The 22431-nt window shown below is 40.2% G+C and overlaps 2 protein-coding genes across 16 annotated transcripts in view; both read right to left on the bottom strand.

Annotated features, from left to right (window-relative positions):
- Nucleotides 1-12265, bottom strand: part of LOC107995072 (whirlin) — a 96444-nt gene extending 84179 nt beyond the window's left edge. For 9 of the 10 annotated variants that reach the window (XM_062081894.1, XM_062081891.1, XM_028665393.2 and 6 more), the window contains exon 1: nt 10163-10462. In XM_062081894.1, the coding sequence (XP_061937878.1) occupies nt 10163-10257 (95 nt within the window). In that variant the 5' untranslated portion in view covers nt 10258-10462. Of the gene's footprint in view, nt 1-10162; nt 10463-12126 lie in introns of those variants that run through there. The other variant, XM_062081888.1, reaches the window with a different exon arrangement.
- The window catches only part of LOC107995074 (ral guanine nucleotide dissociation stimulator), a 37090-nt gene continuing 25261 nt past the window's right edge, over nt 10603-22431 (bottom strand). For 5 of the 6 annotated variants that reach the window (XM_028665399.2, XM_017052315.3, XM_062081897.1 and 2 more), the window contains 5 exons: nt 14779-14883; nt 14227-14656; nt 13274-13896; nt 12878-13192; nt 10603-12787 (listed from right to left, as the gene is read on the bottom strand). In XM_028665399.2, the coding sequence (XP_028521200.2) occupies nt 12143-12787; nt 12878-13192; nt 13274-13896; nt 14227-14656; nt 14779-14883 (2118 nt within the window). In that variant the 3' untranslated portion in view covers nt 10603-12142. Of the gene's footprint in view, nt 13193-13273; nt 13897-14226; nt 14657-14778; nt 14884-22431 lie in introns of all 6 variants that reach the window. The other variant, XM_062081896.1, reaches the window with a different exon arrangement.

Here is a 22431-nt window from a genome sequence, read left to right on the forward strand (position 1 = left end):
CGCCAGAAGGCTTGGCGGACGCCTATTAGCTACCAAAAGGTGGTGACGAGTTCTTAGAAATGTTTCTACCAACGTGCATCTGGGACGAGGGTGGATGATGAAAGGTCACCGGGCCACGGAGACACCGACGGCGACTCGCTTTTCCATCCGCGTCTCTGTTGCTTGTAGAATTATTAGAGAGAGAGAGAGAGAGAGAGGAAGAGAAGAATTCTATCAACGGAGACGAGGATGGAATCTTCGTACCATCTTTGTGAACAATCGAGTGAACATTTAGGAGAGAAAGATTAGGATCGGACACGTTGACGTGGGCTTCGAAGGTGGTTTGAAAAGGAAACGAAAATTAAAATGAATATCATTCCGGACTTGCTCTTACTCGGTGGTGTGAGAAGAGTTCTTTGGAAAAAATGGGATAATTGGTTAGATTTATCTTCGTTTCATTCGCATCGTGAAAGAAGAAAAATTGAGAAATATTGAGAACGAAAGTCTGCTAAATTTAGCTAAAATAAAAATTCGTGGAATTGGAAATATTTCATCGATTACTCCATCAGCGGGATCACTATTTTATAATAAAAGAGTTATACAATGAGAGTATTCGCAAGAAAATTGCAAGGACGAAATATTCGTAATTTCCTGCCCTGCAAGCCAGCAAAATTAAAGAGTCTGTAATAAATTCGCTTGAAACCAAATCCTCGGATGATTGGCTAAGAGATTTAGTCTAGAGATCGTGGGGGGTCTAATCAAACAGACGGCGTCACCAGTTTTCAATTAAGAAAAGAAAACAGACTTGATTTACCTCGATTGCGAATCTTTCTCCTCCTGGAAAACGAAGAATCGGATCCCAGGAGATGGCAATTAGTCCACTTCGCGACGAATCGACGTTGAAAGGCTCAATCATCGCCTTCGCTTCACTTTTTATTATTTATTTCTCGAGCAATCGAGGGGGAAAAAGATATTGGCTTCGAGGCGATTCAATCGAAAAATAAAAGGACGAAAAATAATTAAGACGTTTCTTTTCTGAGTTAAATCTTTTCTGGATAATGCTAAATTCGACGATCGCTCGTTTGAAACGTTTCCTTCGCGTTGAAAAAATTTATAATTGAGATGTTCTTAATGATGATTGCAAAACCGTGAAATAATTAGAATTATTGATCGGATATCGAAGAGTGAAATATCTTAACTGAACGCCACGTCATCCGAAAAAAATCAGTGACACCTACTTTTAGCGGGTGATGGAGAAAAAAAAATGGAGAGAAATTAAATTTCTCAATTTTGAAATAAAAAATTTGACCACTCTATGACTATAAAACGTATGAACTAAAAATACATTTGAAAGTTGTTCTCTTTATCCGAATATTTTACAATCTGAATACTGAGTTGCGAGTAGTGATTGTTCGAGAATAACTTTCACTGTCAACGCGATATCCAACGATATCCAAAAATAACTCTCGAGAGAAATTTTTACCTTCCATCAACTTTTACCTTCAAATCTATGTAAATGATAATTTTTATATCGAAGGATTAACAATATAATATCGCAATAAGTTCAATTTAGAACGAAATAAATGTTCTGGGAAGAATAAGAAAGAAGGAATTCCTTCGGATTCGTATGACGCTCGAATGATGAAAAAAAATTAATCGTGGACACGATTGCCGATAGGAATAGGAGGAAACAGGATCGTTGAGCGCACACATACGTAGGAGTGAAAAGAAAAAGAACAGGGCAGGTGGAAGCATCCTCGTTCTCGACGAAAGAAAACAGAACGATTCAACATCGGAGGCTACTTAGCTACCGTGACACCAATTAAGCCTTGAAATATTGTGCACACGCGGTTACACGGGCATGCAAACACCTCTAACCTAATTTGCTTGGCAAGAAGATTTCGTAAGCGATAACGTTTTGAATCGAGGACCCTCTTAATTTGCGTATACAGACTACCAACGTATATAACAAACGCGTATCGTGTCAAAAAATTCTGGCTCGTATAACGTTTCCATTCTCAGATTTCAATTATTTTAGCTCCTTCGTTTTTTAATAATTTTTTGGAAAATTCTCATTCTCGGATTTCTATTTCCCCTTTTACATCCTGCCTTGTCCATTCAGCAATTTTTTGAAAATTATTTTGCCGGCTCGTTTGATATTTCCATTTCTGGTTTCTGATTTTTCTAAATTCTCTATCCGCTTCTTTTCTCTTCCTTTTTGTTTTTTTTTCTTTCCTTTTATGGCAGATCTTTTCTTTTTAACTTTCCAAAATGGCGGGCATTAAATTGCACATCCGGCTAATCGATTCTTCCACGCGTATTTTTCGAATGCAAAGCGTTTCCTGTCTTCTTATGCAACGTAGTTGCAATGCACGACGATTGCCCGAAAGAATTTCAATCGAATAGCCTCGATTCGACGAAGAAAGTGGATTTTTTAAAAAAGAGCGATCCTCGAACGTGATCGCAATGGAATCGGTGAATCCAGTTACCTCGTGGAGAAATTATAATGATGATGTATCAATTCGAAGGGGATTGGCGACGAACAACGAATTTTGACAGAAGGTGGCACTATTCTTTCGTATGCAAATTACTCGCTTTCGAATTTTTCTCTATTCTGCTGAGTGGATTTAAAGAATTTTTAGAAAATTATTTTTTATCGAATTTTTAAATAAAATTATGTAAAAAAATTGAATTACAAAGTTTTCAATACGTGAAAACTAAATGAGATTTTTCAATAATCTAATTCTTTAACGACTTGATTTTCTATATTTTTTTCACTCGATGCAACCCTTTTTATAAGACATCGAAGCACGTCCATCCAATACTCCAGATGGCCATACATCTTCCATTCACGCGATAATCTCGAGTACTTATTTCGTCCAAACACTTTTACATTTCTAGCATCTCGAGACCAGTGTTTCCCAACGTTTCTCGAATCGATATCCTGTTTCAAATAATTCTTCGATCCATTCTTCGAATTAATTTTCATAAGAAGACACTAAGACACTCGTTTTTTTTTATCAAAAATTATTTTTACATAACTACTAACGGAGTTTTGCAATAATTACAATGATCTTACTAAGAAAAATGTTTCTATCGTTACATAAAAATATATTTGAATAATTGGAAATTAAAATATCAATCTTGCACAAAATAATTTACGACCCTCTTGGAGTCGCGATCCACAAGTTGGCAATGCAGACCATAAATTTCATCTGCAATATATTACACTCATTCTTGAAAAACTTGAATGGAATCGTTTTTCGAATCGCTACTATATACATTAATATATTAAAATTTTCATTTCGTTTTACTACCTTTACCAATTCTACTCTTTCCCCTTTCCTTTCGATGAAAATAATAACACACAGGACTATTTTGTAAAATTTTTGACAAAAGAAAAAAAAAAATCTCGAAACACAGAGACAAGCGATCATTCGCCGTAATTTCACCGTTCTCGTTATCCCCAAAAATTGTTATTAGCACGCGTATCGAGGGTGCAAAAAAAATTGACGAGTACAACGTTCTTGCACGTCGGTCTCGAAAGGTTACGCGACGTCGTAAAACGTCTGGAAGGATAACCAGTGGCGCGGCGGCCGTCATGAATACGTAATCGCGATACGATCAACGTCCAAAGCAATTTCGAGTAATTTTTATCGGTCGCCCGCGAGGGAATGGAGCAGCGGGGCGGGGAGAGACGCGGGAGAGACGAGCCTCTATGGAGTTGAGAATTCGCTTCCAAGGGGTATACGAAACGAGGTCCGAAAATCCTGTTTTCCAACAGTGTGCGTTGCGATTTGCAATGGAGATCAGCCGTGGATCGCTCCTATTTACATGCCCTACGTACAATGAATTATTCGAAATTGGTTCTGATGAAACGGAGAAACATTCGCTTGGCGAACACCCGCCGCGAACAATGGATCGGTTTATTCCTCTAAATGGGGGAATATAAAGATTTCGATGGACAGGATTGGTTGGATTAAAGGAATCGGTTCGTTGGTCGATTTGTTCCAATATTAAGTATCGATGCGAATTTGTATTCCGCCATTTGTATTCCGACTATTGAAAATGCGAAGATATCGAGTTGCGTGGGTTTATTGTACGTGGATTATATTCGTGGCAAATATGAAAATTATCCGTGAGAAAATTAATTGGACTTGAATTACGAATGAATCCTCAAAGATTCCCGGAAGATTTTTGATTCGTCACCTTGATCCCTATGATATTCAATCTTTATTCATCCTGTCCGACTTTTAAGACATTCAAGTCAAATGAAAATCGAACAAGGTTGAAGATGGAGCTGCGTTATCATTAAGCATATTCGAAATTGACACGAAGGGTTGTCATTTTCTGACAGAAAATTAATTCACCGTGACAATCGTGTTCACTGTTCCTCCTGAAACTTGGCAATCGAATTATCAACAATTAAGGCTCGTTTCTCCATGTAAGCCCATTCCCTTTCCCCAAAATGTTTTCCATTTATAACCGGCTATATCATTTTATTTCGTACAAAAACATAAAATTCCATTTTTATCAAACAGAACCACTTACATTTTTCGTTTCGTTTCAAGAATCAAGAAAATTTACGTGTGAAAAAATTAAATTCCGAGCGAAATAAAAGACTGGAAAAATTCTGGAGAGGAGCACGATATCTCCAACGACATCGAACAAAGGTAGCAACTATTCGGAATTTTCCGCGCAAACCGCGGTCCAATTCCTCAAAAATATTTTCCATCGCTCCCAACCACCTTCTCCTCGACCCACTTCGCGATATCACCCCCTCCCCCTCTTTCCACTTCTTCTTCCAAAAAAGAAGAAAACATTCGGTCGAATCGTCTCCATTTACAAACTCCCCCTCCCTGCCCCCCGATTCTATCCTCGGCCATCGAACAGAAACTTCGATTAACTCTACCAATCCCGAACAGACGTTGAAGCAATACCTCGCGGGTGGAGCATCGAATCGACAGGGGGAGAGGGGGGTCCGATATGTCGCTGGGACAGGCGGATAATCGCGAGCGAATATACAAGGGCGGAACGAAAAACGTCCATCGACAGATCTGTCAAAGATGGAGCTCGACGGCCAACCCTTAATTAACACCGCGGCAGGCTTTCTGGAAAATTCATTAAAACCGAAATTCCATCCCAACGCGTTACGACACCAATTTTCTACGCTTCTGGTTTGTATTAGGTTTAAAACTTAATTCGATGCCTCCGCGTTTGTAAATTGTTCGTGAACTTGATTTAAATATTTTTTTGCTATCTCATTCTTCATTTAAATTAAGTATTAGGTCGATATTTAAAATGTTTTATCTATTTCGACGAAATTTTCATCGTTATGAATGATGTAAAATGTGTTTTTGATCAAGTTTTGAAAAGATTCAATTCGTTTGATGCGATTTTTGAAGAAAAAATTATATTATTTTAGAGATTGTATTACATACACTTCCAAATTCTTGGTTTATTGATTTAATTTAATGCAAATTTTGAGAGCGAAGAGATAATTTATTCGGAACCTGGTTTTATTTAATTATCATCGTTTCGGATCGTTTTTCTTTCTTTTAAACGCGCATCCTTTTTAATAAAAATGATTTCCTTTTGAAGAAATAATAACTTCATTTTTAAAAGGGCATCGAATTGACTCGTAGACCTGACAGATCGATCACACTGTACCGCATCGAGAGTAAACAGGTGATGAGAGAAACGGGAGCGCGCAAGGGTGGAGGCGTCGAAGGCTAATAATAAAAGCGAAGGAATGTTTCCTGTACGTGGTTGGTAACGTGGAGAAGAACGATAAGAGACGGTGATAAAACTGGGTGGTAGTGATATGGATGGAATGACGGAAGATTGGTGGAAACAAAAGGTGATGAGTGCGCGTTTACGCGGTAAATGGAATCTCTGGGGGTGTGTTTTCTTGCATTTAGCGTATTTCTGTGTCACAATGTACTATGGAACACGCGAAATTAATTTATCATAATAGTCAAAATAATGTTTTAAACGTATTAAGATAAAGAAATTACAATTTCTCTCTTTAAATTCGTTCGTAAAATAGAATACGATTCTAATAATTCTAATCTCGAGATATTTAAGTGATATTTAATATTTAATAAACTTCACTATTACACTATATGAAACTTGTTGTTTAATTATTTTATGATCTAATATGGACTAATTTAATTAATTTACGACCTCTCCATATCGTGACCTGCTCTAATTCCCCAATTTATATTAAAACAACTCGTTTCACTTTTCAAACATATCGCGGCAAAAAAACATAGGAAAATATTCATACGAATTTCTAAACGAATGGAACATGATCGATGAACAATATTCCACAAAGCGAATATCTAACAGAAGAAGAAGAAGAAGAAGAAGAAGAAGAGGAAGAAGACGTAAAAACGAAAAAACGAAGGAAATCTCGAAAGGAGAGCAGCGAAAGGCATAAAAGATGTAACAGTTGGATGCATTATCGAACGAGAACAAGGATGAAAAATTAACGAATATAGAGGCAGTTTGGAAACTAGGCTCGACGAGGCTGAGTGAAAACGGTGGGTGGGAGGGGATGGAAGGGTGGAATAAAAATGTAAGCGGAAAACAAGTGGAGGTTATAGGGGCGGATACGTGATGAACACGTAAAACGTGGAAAAACGTGGAAAAACGTGGAAACACGAGGGGGCGTGCGAAGAACGAGAGGCAGGTCTGCCACTTGACTTTGGCCAAGCGGAAGTGGCCTAGACGAAGACAAAGAGAGACGGAGGAGCAAAAGGAGCGAGGAGATAGATCAAGATGCTGGAAGATTTCGCTGGAAACAGTTATGCTACGTGTCGTAAGAGTCATTAGGCCTGGTTTTTCTAATCTTTTGATTAAACCAACTGATTATCCCTTCGTAATTTTTCATATTCCTGTTTCGAGTATTGTAAATTGTAAATTGGAAAAGTTAGGGTGTACGAAAATTGACAAAATTCGAAGATAAAACGATCAAATGTAATATTTGTCGTTAATTCAAATACTTGAATATTACGGGAATTAATCGTCTTATTAACGTAATGAAAATATCGTAATAAACTCGAGTGATTTAAAATTCAATATAACAAATTATTGGTAAATTATATCAGTAGAATTATTCAATTCATATTATCATTAATACTCTTGTATAAGCTAGATTGAATTTGTTCGATCAAACTATCAAAATATCAAAAGTTTTAAGAATTTCGTTATCTACAACAATTTAATAAAAAGTATCCAAGCAATCCTGCCTCTGATTTTATCAAAAACCGCTCATTTTTATTTTTAGATCGCATGTCTTGCGATTTTCTAATATTCAGCCAAGGATACGAAAAGTTGTTAAAGGGAAATTTCGTTGTCTACACAAGAATCGAAGGATTGAAACTGACACTGCGCTGATATTAGAGAATTAAACGCGCATCCGAGCGTTTAAAGCTGTGTTGAACGCACGTGATCGTTACAAGTGGAATCTTTTTCCTTCCCTCTCTTTCTTTTTTTTCTTTTTTTTTTCCCCCTTTCCTCCACTTTGGTAATGGAAAACCGTTACAAAGTAGTTTCTTTTAAATCCCGCCCTCCCTTCCTTTTTCTTTTTTTTTTTCCTCCAAAGATTGCACGGATAAGTCGTGCTTTTTTTCCCCCGGACACTTGTAGATTTATATGCGACACCTAGAGAACGTGGACTTTGGATCTGGTTTATAAATATTTTCGAAGCGGTCGGCCAGCTTATCGATCTCGCCGTGGAGCGTGATGCAAGTTTTTGCATAGCGTGTGCATTCGGGTGAGGTGGAACGTTACTCGGAAAATGTGATTTTTAAAGCTTGCGGGGCATGAAGAGGATTATAAGTATAAGTTGGTACGGTGGGAATTAAGGAGCTTAAAATTTTCAGTCTTGAACGTAATCGTTATACGAGTATCGTCGAAAACTTGTTTTTTCCAACAAGAGATACAGACGGATGAACAATCTAAAAATTTCTCCAATTCTCCTCTAATCAAAATTTAAAAAAGAAAACGGAACATTGACTGACTTAAAAACCAATCTCGTTATTTAAAAAGATACGTAAACGATTTATCGAGCCGATTGAAAAATCGTATAAAACTTATCAAAAAAAAAAAAGAAGAAGAACAAGAGAAAAATCCCTCGATTTAACCCACCAAACCACTTCACAATTTATCCAAGCATCCACTCGAAGAATTCAAACCCTCCGATCGTTCTCCGAGGATAAATCATCATCCAAGGGAAATCGAAATTCAAAGCCACCGAGAACCAAAATCCCAAACAACGTTCGAGAACCTAAACCTAAAATCTATCCTATCGAACAAGATCCCTCTCCCTCCCTCTCTCTCTCTCTCCCGTGCCATCTCGCGCCACGGCGGAGAGAGCGTGTTCCGCTCGAGATGGAGCAGCTTTCCTCCGAATCGGTTGGACAACAATCGGCGAGACTCACGTTTCTTCTCATCTCGCGTCGAATCCAGGGCCGTGCTCACGTGCGGCTGTCCGATGGTCGCACGGTCGTTGCACTTTCGGGCCTCGTTGCGGCAGGCTCGGGAACAGCGACAGGCAGCACGTCGACGAAAACGACGATCCGTGGGAGGCGGAGGGTCGGGGCGACAGGGACGTGGATCGGGCGCGACGATGTCGATTAGGGGCGAGCGACGCGCGTAACGACACGGAATGGCGAGCACTCGGTGCAATCGCGAAGCACACGCGAGCGACGAGCATCGCCCCAGCTCGGCACCAAGCTCACGACTGCCTCTCGGGGGCTTAGCTGGGGGTTGCTTCGACTCTTCGGTTCACCGGTTCAATCGGTGGCTGGGGGTGGCCTGCGAGGGACGGGAGGGCTACGTTATAACCGATACACCGCTGCCGTCTAGGGGTTGGAATCGGAAACGCGGCGGACGCCTAAAGCGCAAACTCGCCGGCGCAGTAACGGTGACGCGGATGTCTCGCGCGGGGTTGTGAACAGGGGTGCGAGATTGGATGCACTCGTGAGATTGTTCGAAATGGGGATACGTCGGCCGGGAAGATATTAGAGCAAGTGCAAGAGTATATGAATATATTTGTATCGTGTGAAAAGTTAGGCGAGGAAAATAATTGATTTTTACTCGAATGAACGCGAGTATTTAGTTGGATAGAGGATGGAAACAGTTTGGACGATAGTTGAGACGGTCAAGTGCGCGCTTCGAAAATTTTATCTTTCGATCGATGGTATTATACTAGGACGATGATTTAATAGGGGTATTGAATGTGTTTCCTTTTTTCATCGTCGGTAGAATAGTTTTCGAAAATAAAGGAGAATAGATGCGGGTGAAAAATAGGATGATGATAATGATTTGTTTAAACATCGTATTGACCATTTGTACGCAGTCGCTGTTAATTCAGCGACGCAGTAGTCGGACACGCGATACTGGCATCAACTCTCTAAATTAAAATTATGACGCGATATACGCGATGCGAGACGAACAAACGAGAAAGCGCACGAGTAAACAACTTTCGCGGTCCAAGCATTGTTTTCGATACAAAAATTCACTATTTTCTCACGTGCTTATAATCCAGATTCGTATTCCTATGAATTTTAATTCATCCTCTAAAATTTATAAATTCCACTAAATATCTCCATTACTCAAAAACGCCCGAATATCGATTAAACTAACTCTCCAACCATTGATCCCCAACGATTGAAACTAAAATTTCGAGCTATACAAATTATTCTCTTCTAAGTACACCCTAATAAATTGAAAATCAACCCACTTGGAAGGACAAGTATGCCTCCCACCTCGATTCCTTATTATATTCCAAGTGATTGAAGCTCGTAATCACATTAACCAGAAGACACGTGGCAAGAAACCGATACTCAGGATCAATTAAGCCTCCATCGGCATGCACGCTCGAATTCCTCCGGTTCGGCGTTTCTGACGTAAGCCTAACCTTGAGCCAGTTTCGAGGAGGCAATATTAGGCACGCGTGGTTAACAGCTCGAGAAAACTCGTCCCTTATCTATCTCATCGATCCTACATACATATATATATATATACAGGAAGGAAGAGAAGGGAGAGTTGAACCGTCCTTCCTTTCTTTCTCTTTTCTTCGATCGAATTCCATTTCTCGAAGCCGTTGTTCACATTCGATTCCACCTCCCTCGTCGCTCGTTTCCCTTGGTAGATATGAACGTGGAACACTTACCTGCGCGTTCTACCGCAGTGTCGGGGTACTTGCACCCTCGTTGTAAACGTATCAACAGGTTCGCGTGCCGGATGCGCTGGCATACCGGAAGTCATCAGCAAGGCCGCACGACGTGGTTTTTCACGGTCTCGTATGGTAACGATCTGGACATTCTCTCCCTCTCTCGCTCTCTCTCGTTCGTTCTCTCTCTCGCACTCTCTCCCTCTCTCTCTCTCTCTGCACGAGATGGACGGGTCGTAAAAGTCAGTTCTTGATAAGCATCGATGACACGGGAATGTGATGAGAGATTTCGAGGATTTTCTACGGGACGATAGAAAATAATAGATTAGAATGAATTTGAGTGGCTCGTGGATTAAATTATTACGTTAAGGGATAAAGAGAATGGTAGAGAAAATAAGAGAGTTGAGAGAAGCGCAGTTGGAAGGGTGAAAAAGTTGTAATAAAATTTGTAGGCCCATCTATTCTCACTTTTATCGAGTCGCGTTACACATAATTTGCGCGAATTTCGGAATAAAGAATTGACGCGTACACGAACAGATATAGCTTCAGAGTTAGAGACCGGTTCCTTGGAAATTAGGATCGATAAGAGGTAAGTACAAAATTGCCTAAGCTAAATGATGGAACACATTTTCGACGATATTATTCATTTGCCAATAGTCGATACGCTTGAATCTTGCCTCTTCTTGTTACGATGTTCTTCTTTTTCTTGTACTTGTCTCTCTTGTCTCCTATTACGAAATGCATGCAGGTTTTTTTTTTCTTTTCTGTAAAAAATATATCAAAGTACGTTCACACACGCTCTAATGTGCTTTCGATATCGAGGAAACGAGTATACGATTTTTTCATCGTTCGCATTGAATTCGTATATGCGATACACTCGATCTCCCATTTACTTCGAATGATATTAATTTCCAAAGCCGAGGTGAGATTCCAATATCACAGAATTTAATTTCTTTTTTTTCCGTTCCTCGCGTCATCGCGGGGCAAGAGAAATGAATCATCACGGTATGGACGAATGGAATTTGTTTCAACAATTTTAGACTTATTTTCTTTTCCCTTTTCTCCTTCTTTCTTTCATTTTTCTCTTTTTTTCTGTTTTTTTTTTCCTTTTTTTTTTCTCTTTTTTCTTTTCTTCCAATCGCGATGCAGAAAAAATTAATAATTGACAATTGTTTCATTGGGTCCACTTGATTCTTACGGCCGATCGACTACGTTCGAAGCCACACTACGAAACTAAAATTATGTACAAAATCACAATGTTCCTCTCTCGCGGATATTCGTTACATCGTCGTCACAATTTTATACGCCGTATAATCTCTTGTATATATATATATATAATCCGCAAGGATCTCTTGTATAAATTACACGTGACTACAATCGCTACGTACGAATCGCGCACAATCGCAAGCTACTTCTTTCGTCTTTGTTCGCGTGCGCGCGGATAAACAGAGCTAAATGAGATTCACGCTAAATATAGGTACCTAAAAACTACATTGATTCGTGAACCGCGCAAATAACGCTAATATTCGAGTACCGTGCGGGCGGGTAACGTCGACGCAAACGTATGGGACGAACGAGTGACGATGAGACTCGGAAATAAAAATTTATGGAAAAGACAACTATCGACAACACGGTGTCCAATTCGCTGTTAACGAGTTGTTTCTAATTACCACGTAAGAAAAAAAATAAAATAAAAAGTATCGCGATATCGCGGGCATTGTTAACGAACTGTCATGGATAAAACGTAAAAAAAAAAAAAAAAAGAAAGAAAAAATGCATCATCGCAAACCTAACGAGACTCTTTCTTGATTCTCGACTCGAGACGTTCTCCCGCGGGAAGAGAAGAGCGCAGAGAAGAATAAATAAATCACGAGTAAATAATCGAGGCTGACATCGCTTCGACGCAACACGATGAAATATTATTAATTACGAATCCAATATCAATTATGAAATACAATCCTAACCTCTCAACATTCGACACTACCGCTTGTGACTCGTCTTGCTCTTAGGACTTTCCGTGGCGCTGTCGTTAGGCTCTCTTCTAGGTCGTAGAATGAAGTTGAGATTGTGTGCGGTGTTCACGGCGTAATAAACGTTGGCCGAATTTGGCAAAAGCATTTCACGATCGGGTAAAACCTGGGCCAGCGTGTACTGGTCCGGGCTCCCCTCGATTCCCAACTTAAGCATAGCGTTCCGTATCACTTGCGGCGTCCTCTCGTTATTCGAGAGCATGATGGATTTGTACAGCACCACACCCTCGGTCTCGACGTTGTCGCTCTCCATCGTCACTTTTATGATGTAAAAATCCGGCGAACTCTTGTGCGAGTGACTCGGGCTGGACAGGCCAACGACGTGGGGGCTGTTCCCGTTGGCGGTGATGGCAGTCGGCGGTGCTAACCGGTTCTGTTGACTCGTCGCTCCGCTCCCTCCTCCGGAGCTCAACGACACGTCCAACGATGGCAAGGACGAGCTGGACGAAGAGCTGGACATCTGGGAGGGCGAGGTGCGCCGATCGAGAGAGTTGTGGGGCGAGCTCGGCAGAGAATCCAGATCGCAATAGAACTGGGAGCTGCTCGAACTCGACGTCGAGGCTATCGAGTCGTTCTTGCGATGACCCTGATGACTCTGCAAGATAAGTCTGGGCTCAGTCTTCTCGCGGGAAACGGGTGATCGGGAACGAGTTCGTATTAACGAGACGAGGGAGAGCATGCTGACCTGCTTCTTCTTTCCACGATTGCTCAAAGTGTTTCCAGGTGGCGGCGGCTCGATCTGACAACTCAGTTTATACGCTTCGCGATCGTCGAGCACAACCACCGAGTGGAACCAACGATCGAACAACGGATCCGTGCTGAAATTGTACGCATTCGCGGCACCTTGAAGCAATCTTATCCTGGCGAGGACCTCGAATTCTTTCCGCCTTTTGTCGAAGTTGATCAAACCCTCCGCTATCGTATCTGGTATCGCGGTGTCTATCATAGTGAGATCCGTTAGGAACGTGCCTAGATACGGTATCGTCCCGTAGCTGATATTCTACGAACAGAAACGAATTCCAATTAATTTTCACAACGCGCACGTGCGCCTAATCAAAGACATGAAAAATCACACACTTACGCCCGCGTGAGTATTTTGTTTTTGAAACAACTTTTGCAGGTGCCTGTCGCTCCTGCCCGCCGTGTCCGCGAACTTGGCAGTGCCCTCTTTGATCAAAAGCTCTCGTTGGGTCCACGCGTTGTTCTCCTCCGAGAAAATTCTCTCCAACTCTCTGAACAGCTCGTGCTTCTCCCTGGGCATACACTGCCAACACTTCTCCAACCTGTAGACAGGGTTGCTCTGCAGCCCGGACACGATAGCCTTCAGGCTACTGAAATTCTTCAACACCCGCAACTCTTGCGCGATGTCGATCCACGTCTCGAGGATCCTCGCGCGTTCTTGAGCCTTGGTCGACGAGTCCATCAGTATCGTGGATATAACTCGAAGGGAAACTGCGTTGAATTGATTCACGGTGGCCAGCACGGTGGCCGCGTCATGGCTCCTCGAACGATCCCTTCTCGACCAGACCGCGCCCAAGCACTGGTGGGCCACGAGCTTCTTGAACACTTCGGCGTCCATTCTGGTCAGCTGCTCGGCGAAATGTCGGTGCGGAACCTCGGGGAAGTTGTAGCTCGCCCAGTGATCCACGATTGGATCCGGGGAACCACGCGCTAATCGACCATTGTCGTACACTATGCACGAATCTGAAAAGAAAGAAAAAGAAATAAGTGCAAGTGCAAATACCGTTGCGCATATAGAATAAATGTATGTACGTCTTCGATGAATCAGACGCACGAGCTATAAAGAAACAGCAAGCGCAATAAACATTTGATATAACATTTTAAAGAACCGACAATTTGAAACGAGATAAACAATTTTATCTACATGTATATATTCGAGGCGGGAATATTTGCGAGAGATTTACAGATGGATTGATTTTTGAAATATGATTGAAAAATTATTCTTTAAGAATATGGAATATCGACAAAGTGAAATAAAGTGGAATTTTGTAAAAAGAATAATTTTTCGCTCACCTATTTGATCTTCACGCTGAAACCTGTGCAAACGATGCCTTGCCTTGAGCTCGAGTTCCGAGCCAGGAAGTCGTCGATGCGTGAAGTCGAGGACTCGGCTGAGCAAGGGGTGGTTCGGCGGCGACTTCCAGTCGCCAGGATAGGCGTCCAACCATACGTGAAGCGCCTGAACCAGAGTCTTTCGATGTTGTTCACCTGTCAGGGCGCCGGATCCTTCATCGAGGGCGTCGTACCTCGACAACAACAGCTCCAGCACTTCCCGCGGCGTGGTGAACGCTCGATACGTCGCCAAGAAGACATTGATATACGTCGACTCGAGTTCCCCGTCGTCGTTCGCCAGACTTTCCACCAGCCGCTGCACCGTGCCGGCTTTCAGGAAACGCACCCTCACCGTCTCCCATTCCAAATGCGAGATCTCGTCGTCCGAGTCCTGATTGGAAAGTTGGAAAATTGGAGTTGAGAAAACTAGTAGAAGAACTAGTAGAGTAGTTTGGAAGATTTAAAGAATGCGGAAAATTCGAAAATCGAATTTTGCTCTCAATTTTTCCTCACCGATGCGGAGAGGCTCCTGGTCGGCCTGTGATATCGGACCTTCTTCAGGTACACCGTGTATATGACGCCATCGCCCCTTTCCTCGCCCCATAAACGCCACGTGGGCTGCCAAGTAAAACGAAATGTCAAAAGATTAAGGCAAGGAAGAGAGCGGATAACCGGGGGAGAGGGGAGACTGTCGGCGGCGGCGACAATAACAGAGCGAGAAAAACGGGGGAGGAGGTGAGAGGGGATGATTTACGCTACTAATTTCAAGAGCTACCACCCCCTGTCATGCGCAACCATCTCTCTAATGAGGACAAGCCAATCAATGGACGTCGTGCACTCGGCAGATTTATTGAAATAATTGACTTCCACCTCGAAATTGACCTCGGCCGTCCATTTCACGGCTTGAATCGCGATTAACCGGATGAAACCGTTTTATCCTCGCGATCTCATTCTTTCTCTCCTCTCGTTGTTTCAAATTACAAAAGCTAATCATCCGGATGATAATCTCGACACGTTTTTCAACAGGAATTTATGACAACGATTCGCTTGCACAAGGTTAACCGGTTAACAAAACGCAAGGATCGAAACGTTGAAACGCATTTTGAAGCGAAATTATGCGATTCTTTCTTTAAAAAAAAAAAAAAAAATTGGAGATTGCAGATGGAAGATAAGTCGATGAAATCGTTCGATCCAAATGACTGCTTCGACCAATTATGTAAATCGATCGACATCGTGAATTTTTTTTTTTTTTTTTTTTAATTCTGAATTTCTTACTCCAGATGCAACGGCGTACGACGCAGGATGCTTGGCGACGCTATGTAAGCGATTAAGAAAATTCCTCGAGTTCGAAAATTTCAATCTACATGCAATACTTTCCATAAACATTTAACTGGTATATTAGGATTAACGATTTGGTTACGGGGCGAAGAATAATTCGACTGCATGAGGTCGCTTGATGTCTCTCAAAACAAAGCATGCACAAATCCATCCGTTAAAACGATCTGTTCCAAGCTGACCGTTCTCATTACTCTAAACTACGAAAAAAATATATATGTATATGTATATACGTATACATTAAGGACACGATCGACAAACACAGAAATACAGACGATATAAAATAAAGTTCGCGAAAGAAGGACGAATCAAAAATATAATTTAAGGTTACACACAAAATATATGCTTGGTAATCGGTAGCAGACAAATTTACTATATTCATAGTGCGTCACTTCCAAATGGATGTCGCGCCAACTTCAATACGGTACAAAGTATGCTCATCTTGAAAAGAAAAATAATCCTCCTGTAAATATCCCCTTTAACGAGCTTATATTACCTGTTAATAAATTATAATAAAAATCTAACGACCTGTTGCAAGCTTCTCTTCAACCACCACTTGATAAACTCAATTTCGTTAATTAAACTTAACCAAAAAAAAAAAAAACATTAACTAACTTTAATTGATCCAAACATCGCTCCAACCAACTTACAATTAACATTTTCCTTATCGGCAACGCGCGGTATCGTTTATATCATAATTATGCGGCGCAAAAAAAAAAAAATTCGTCCCAAGATCCGTCCCTCCCTCGATACACAAAACGCGTTTAATCCCGAGGAATTGAACAACACCCTTCGACGCCACGCCACGTTCACTTCGTTCCCTAGGTAGATCCTTCGCCTATTTTCAGCCCGGCTATTCGAAATCTCGAGGGGTGGACGTAATTACAAGCGGCCATAAACGGCCGGCTCCGCTCCGTCTGCTTTTTAACTGTGCAGACTGGAAAAGCAGCCGGAACCCTCCTCCTCTTCGTTTCCTCCTCGCGGAGACGCGAGCGAACAAAAGGAGGGAGAGCAAGAGGGAGATTAAGCGGAGCAGGCTCGGTGCAAACGCGAATAGATTTCACGACAAATAAACACGCCAGCCTCTGCGCCTCGCTTCCGGGGGGGGCCATCGCGGAACGGTAAACACGGAACGATGGCAAGTCGGAGGGAGAGAGAAAGATCCTTATCCTGGCGAGGTGTTTTCCCCGCCGATACGTATACCGTAAAAAATCTCGATTTTAGAGATTTTAATTGGCGTTTAGAGCAACTTTAATTACGCTTCCTGGTTGTGTAATATATTTCCCTCTATTATTCGTATTAATGAATGTAATATACGAGTGTATATATCAATATTTCATGAAGTTGTTCTCTTCTGTTCCTTCTTTCTTTCTTTTTTTAATTTTAATTTTAGTTTTTACGATTCAATGTTTGATGATTATTATTTTATTAGTCATTAAGATTATATCATTGCGAAGGAATGATTGCGAAGTTTTAATTGTGAGATTAAATTCAGCGAGTGAATTTAAGGGGATTGTAAGAATATGCGAATATGTTTAAGAGCAAAAAAACTCTCGATAATTTGCTCCCACGATTATTTTTCGCCAATGGACAATTATTGAGTTGTTCACTTTCACTCTCTACGCGGTATTCGCGATAGTTATCGGTAAATTTTATTGTCAAAATATATTTGCACGCTATCCTGTATCCTCTTCCCTAATAGAGACACCGATTTATATACAAAGGATACACACATGTATATATATATAATTACGAAAGAAAGTGTGCAAAAATTTAAAAAAGAGAAAATTTCTCGAAGTTTTCGAATCTAAGGCTAGGCTGATTTCTAATCTCTCGGGCGAAACGCGAGACCTAAGGTCTCTTGGAGCCAATTACATCCTCGGTCTCTCCCCAAGGGTATAAATTGTTGGACCCTCAAAGGAACCACTAAAAATAGTATTCTCGGTTGAACACGCCCGGAGTCGCACCGGTTTGCTGCTTTATTTGCAACGCTAAAAACGTCACCAAAGTTATCCGGTCCAAGATAACTTACCTGCAGGCCAACAAGAAAATCGTAGTGCCGCCCCCGGGAGGAATATACCGGAGAACAAGGTTTGAACAAGATCTCCCTGTATCTATCACGCGTCTTCCATCTTGGTAACCGTGCATAGAATCGTGGGCAAAAGGAATGAAAAATCGTGTCGTTGCCATTCCACCCCCTTCTTTAATATGCAACATTTAACCGATATATGCGGGCCCGGTTATATGCACACAATGGAAGAAGCGGCCAGATCGATGGAACCCCGAGAATGGAAAGCGTTCCTCCATGAAAAATGAAAGTGGCGTTCCATTACGTACGTGTGTCTATTGATTGTTAATCGTAAACACGCGGAAGTTTGAGTTTCCAGTAGTCGAAAAAAGAATGAGATATTGGAATAAAAAAAGGAATTCGTGAAGACTGTTATCATCGCGGTTAAATTAATAAGATAAAGAGAAGAGATTGAAATAGAAATGGAACTGAAAAAAAAGGGTATTGGATATTCATACACGCGTGTAAGAAAATATTCGGACACTTGGTTCTTTAAAAATTTTCTCTCTTCTCTTTTTTTTTTTTTTTCACCCGAAAAAATCTCGACAAAAATATTTTCCTCCAAGGGAGACAGGAATCCAGTTAGATAATAAAACGGGAACGGCTGGTTTCTCTGGTTTATACCGGGAAGAGACAGATGGCGAGAAAGGAGGCTTGGAACCGGCCAAGGCGATTCCGAAGAAAACTGGCTACGTTTCTCGATGATGACGAGTCTAGCCAGAGAAGTAAAACTCCCGTGGAAAAAGGCGGCTTATGCTCCGGAACGAAGCGGCAATTAGAGGCCTACAGGGAGAACCCGAGCGTGACTTAAGGTCCTTATGCCCCCTTGTCCTTGGAGACGGCTCCTTGGAACACGTCAACTCCAACTCCATTGTTCGAACGTGAATTCTGTCCGAGTAGAAATCTCGTTGCGTCCAATTCGAAGACGTAAACGATTGTTGAAGTATCGTGAAAAATATATTCAAAGTCCTCATCCCTTCAAAGTCCTCCATCTCCTTGTAAATTTCTAATTCTAATTTCTAAAACTTGCTAATTTTAGAAAGGAAAGTTTTGCGTGTCAAGGATCGTCGTGAGGATTCCAAGATATACCGATATAATTTTATATCGTATTATATAATACGTTTACATTGACGAATATAATTTGAGACGAATACAATTTCGAAATATTTAAATGTAGAAAATATCTTCGAAATTCCCTATATATACTGTCCAGTTACATCAATCGAATCAGCAATTCGAAAATTCGATTTTAAGATCGAAGAAAAAGTCTTCCTCACTCGAGCGGATCTCTAATCAAACGAACCTTGAAAAATCTACGATCCCCTCCTCATCAACGTCCCAATTGAACGACCTTCCCGGTTCATTCAATTCCTCCCTCACCGAGATTTCCTCCATTGCGATTTCCAATCGTCGCCCATCCTCGTCAAATGACAAACTGAACTATTATATCGCTAAGACGAGAGCAAAAGCGACGTGTGTACAAACTGCTATCCCTATTATTCCACGTCGGTCTATAAAAAGCTTAACTATTGGATTACCAAGGGGGAGGAAGAGGAAGAGTTGGATACGATCGATACATGGAAATCCACCCCCAACTATCGCGATACCTCCTTCCCTCCTCGTAAACATCGACGTTGGGACGAATCGAGAAATCAGTGGAATATTCCAACCAGCCACGATGCTTTGTCATCGATCTGTCAAATTAGATTCCGCGAAACTATACGTTGACATTCTCGTTTCACATGAAATTAGAATGAAAAATTAGAATTCTCGATTATTAAAAAGAATAAACGTTGCTTTCGATCGTTTCTTCGTTGGAAATTCGATTTCTGAATCGCGTCTTATCAAGATATATCTGAACCGTCGTTGACTTTTATTTATATTAAATATGAAAAAAGTATCTTACAGTTGGTTAACAATGCTTCAAATTGCGCTTGGCGCGCAAATTGTTATCAGGTAAGTTCTACGAGCGATCTACAATTTTTCTCAATTTAATAAAATAAGAATCGATATGTAGAATTAAGACTTTTTAAAATGAAAAATATACTTAAATCATAGAACAAGAATATAACTTACTGCTACTAGCCTATACTTAAATCTCAAACTCGCGTCGAGTATTTCTCTCCAATCTTGCAACTCCAGAATACATTATACTCGAAAGAAGAAGAATTTCGAACGACAAGAAAATTTGCACGAAGGGATCAGGATCCAGGATTTTGACGTAAGGGAAATAAACACGATCCTCGATCAAAGAAATACTTCGTGGTTATAAATAAGATCCGCAATTATTATTACGTTCGAAATACATTAGAAATCTGGATTGAGAGATCGAGAGGGTTCCCGCAGATACGATTTCGCAATCCTTCGAGCAACAATTTTCCATCTGTTGGATAAATTCACACGGTGATCTAATCTCTCAGAGCGTTTCTGTTCGAGCGTTACGAGCATTATCGTCACGGAAGATCCTCTGGGTAGGGCATTTTTTCCATTCCACGAATTTATGCACGCATATTTGCACAACGCGTTAGGATAATCGCGTCTATCCAATTTTTAAAATTTTATTTTAAATACCGGATCGGATCATCCGATTCCCCGTGATGTTAGCCTGAAGATAATTTTATCTAAATACGTTGCAATTGAAAGTTGATATACTGTTAATTCTGAACGAGATCCAACGAGTGAAAAAATAATATTGAAAAATTTAATTATTATCGGACATTCGTTGAATCTGTCTACCATTTATTTTGGTTAAAATTACTTGGATATAAAAAATAAAACGAAATCTTACTCTCTTAAATGTATGGAGATAAAGTACGAACAGAGATAAATATTATCCGACAAAAACTTTACTATCCAAAAATTGCAAAAATCTATGGATGCGTTATTTGCGATTTGCAAATAAATTCGGAAATTAAAAATTTTCCTCCAAGTATAATCCTGACCTTGTTTCAGCCACATGGATAAAAAACGTCGAATGATAATTATTTCGTTAATGGATTTCCGCCTGTAACAATGCCTACTTAAAAGCGTTTCCACGTTATTAATTAATGTGAAGAAAAAAAAATGATTCGTCATTCGTGAAAAGGGTCTCGAAGGACAAACACGATCGAGAAGAAAGAGAGGGAGGCGATCGCGACAAGTGAGAAATACGCGTTGGTACCAAGACACGCCGGAAGTTCAAAGAACGAGGCCTGATAAAGCGGAGCTTTGTTAATGCCTGCCACAAAGCCCACTCACGTAGGCACTGTGTGTACCTTCAAACACCTCAATGGAAGGAACAATACGTACTGGAACGTGTTAACACCGCCGAAAAGTTCTCCAAACGAGAAGTCAGGGTCATTCCAACTGTGCCACTATTCTTTTCTCGTCAAAGGAAGTGGTATTAACTCGATGGATTTCTTTGATTGGTATTAAGAGATAATAGTGACGATATAGATAAAAGAATAAATTTAACTCTTGTGTCAATATCATCTTTTATTCGGTCATAATTCATTCGATTAACTTATCCGATATTGTGTGCGGGGTATTTGAAAAGCGGCGCAACTCAAAAACGTTATATTTATTTTAATATGAGTTCTTTTTAGAAAAAAAAATATTTGCCAAGTGATTTATACTTAAGATCAAAATTTCGTATTTGCCTGTTGTAAAACACTTTCAAATTAACAATTTTTACGATTTTATATACTTGATAATTGCAAGTTAAAATCACAAGTTGGATAAAAAATTTTGAATATATATATATGTTTAAAAAAAAGGAATTTTATTCGTTATTTAGATTTGTCACCAATACGATGTGTCCCAAATATTTAACGAGTACAATTTATCGCGATCACGTGTCAGAAACGAGCAAGATGACGATCAAGATACATAATGAGCAACAATTGCAAACACATCGAGGCGTTTAATAAACAGATCGAAATAATCGTATCTGGCGAACAGATTGTTTGGTAATTTAATGGGACAAAGAAAATTTTCTTCTTGCTTCTCCAAAGAATTCGATTGGATGTTCGTTTCCGGTCGGGCAACGTATAATTACGACAACGGATCCGTAAGTCAGTACGCAAATTACTGATTCCAGACAAACAATTAAACGAAACGGCGGCAGAAGGGAGGATGACTCATTTACCGATAGATAAGGTGTCAAAGCACTTTTAATGTATTCGTGTACTCGTAACCCAATTTCCACGATTAAGAAAACGAAATATTCAACCGATTCGTTGTTCGTCGATACGTGAAATTTTTAACATCTTAATAAATATTTGGAAAATTTCGATAATTTTCGATGTAATAATTCTAAATTTAAACTGAAAAAATTGATAACAAATATCAATTTATGATCTCGATAATTCTTAGATAATTAAATTTGATGCATAAATTTTATAACGAATACGTCGAATGATCCAGCTGCATTTGAAGATAAAAAATTTTAAAAAGTTCATTTTAAAAAGAAATATATCAAAATTTTTGAAAATAAATAGAGATATTTAATGTATTCAATCCATACATGCAATATGTATATTTAACTTTTTTTTCTAAATATCGAGTACAAAAAGTCGATATCTATGAGTCAACCGAAGATAAAAAAAAATGCTAGCCTAACGTATCGATTTTTTTCTGTTCCATAACTCTTGGAAATTCTCTTAAAAAACTCTTTAAAAAAAAAAAAAATAGTAAACGAAGCTTATCCAATTCGAGAGGAAACGAGACAATTCTTCGATCTAAATGTGTAAATGGAATATTTATTGTTCCTCGCATAATTCATC

The sequence above is a fragment of the Apis cerana genome, linkage group LG11 (genome assembly GCF_029169275.1).
Source record: "Apis cerana isolate GH-2021 linkage group LG11, AcerK_1.0, whole genome shotgun sequence".
Taxonomy (NCBI): Eukaryota; Metazoa; Arthropoda; class Insecta; order Hymenoptera; family Apidae; genus Apis; species Apis cerana.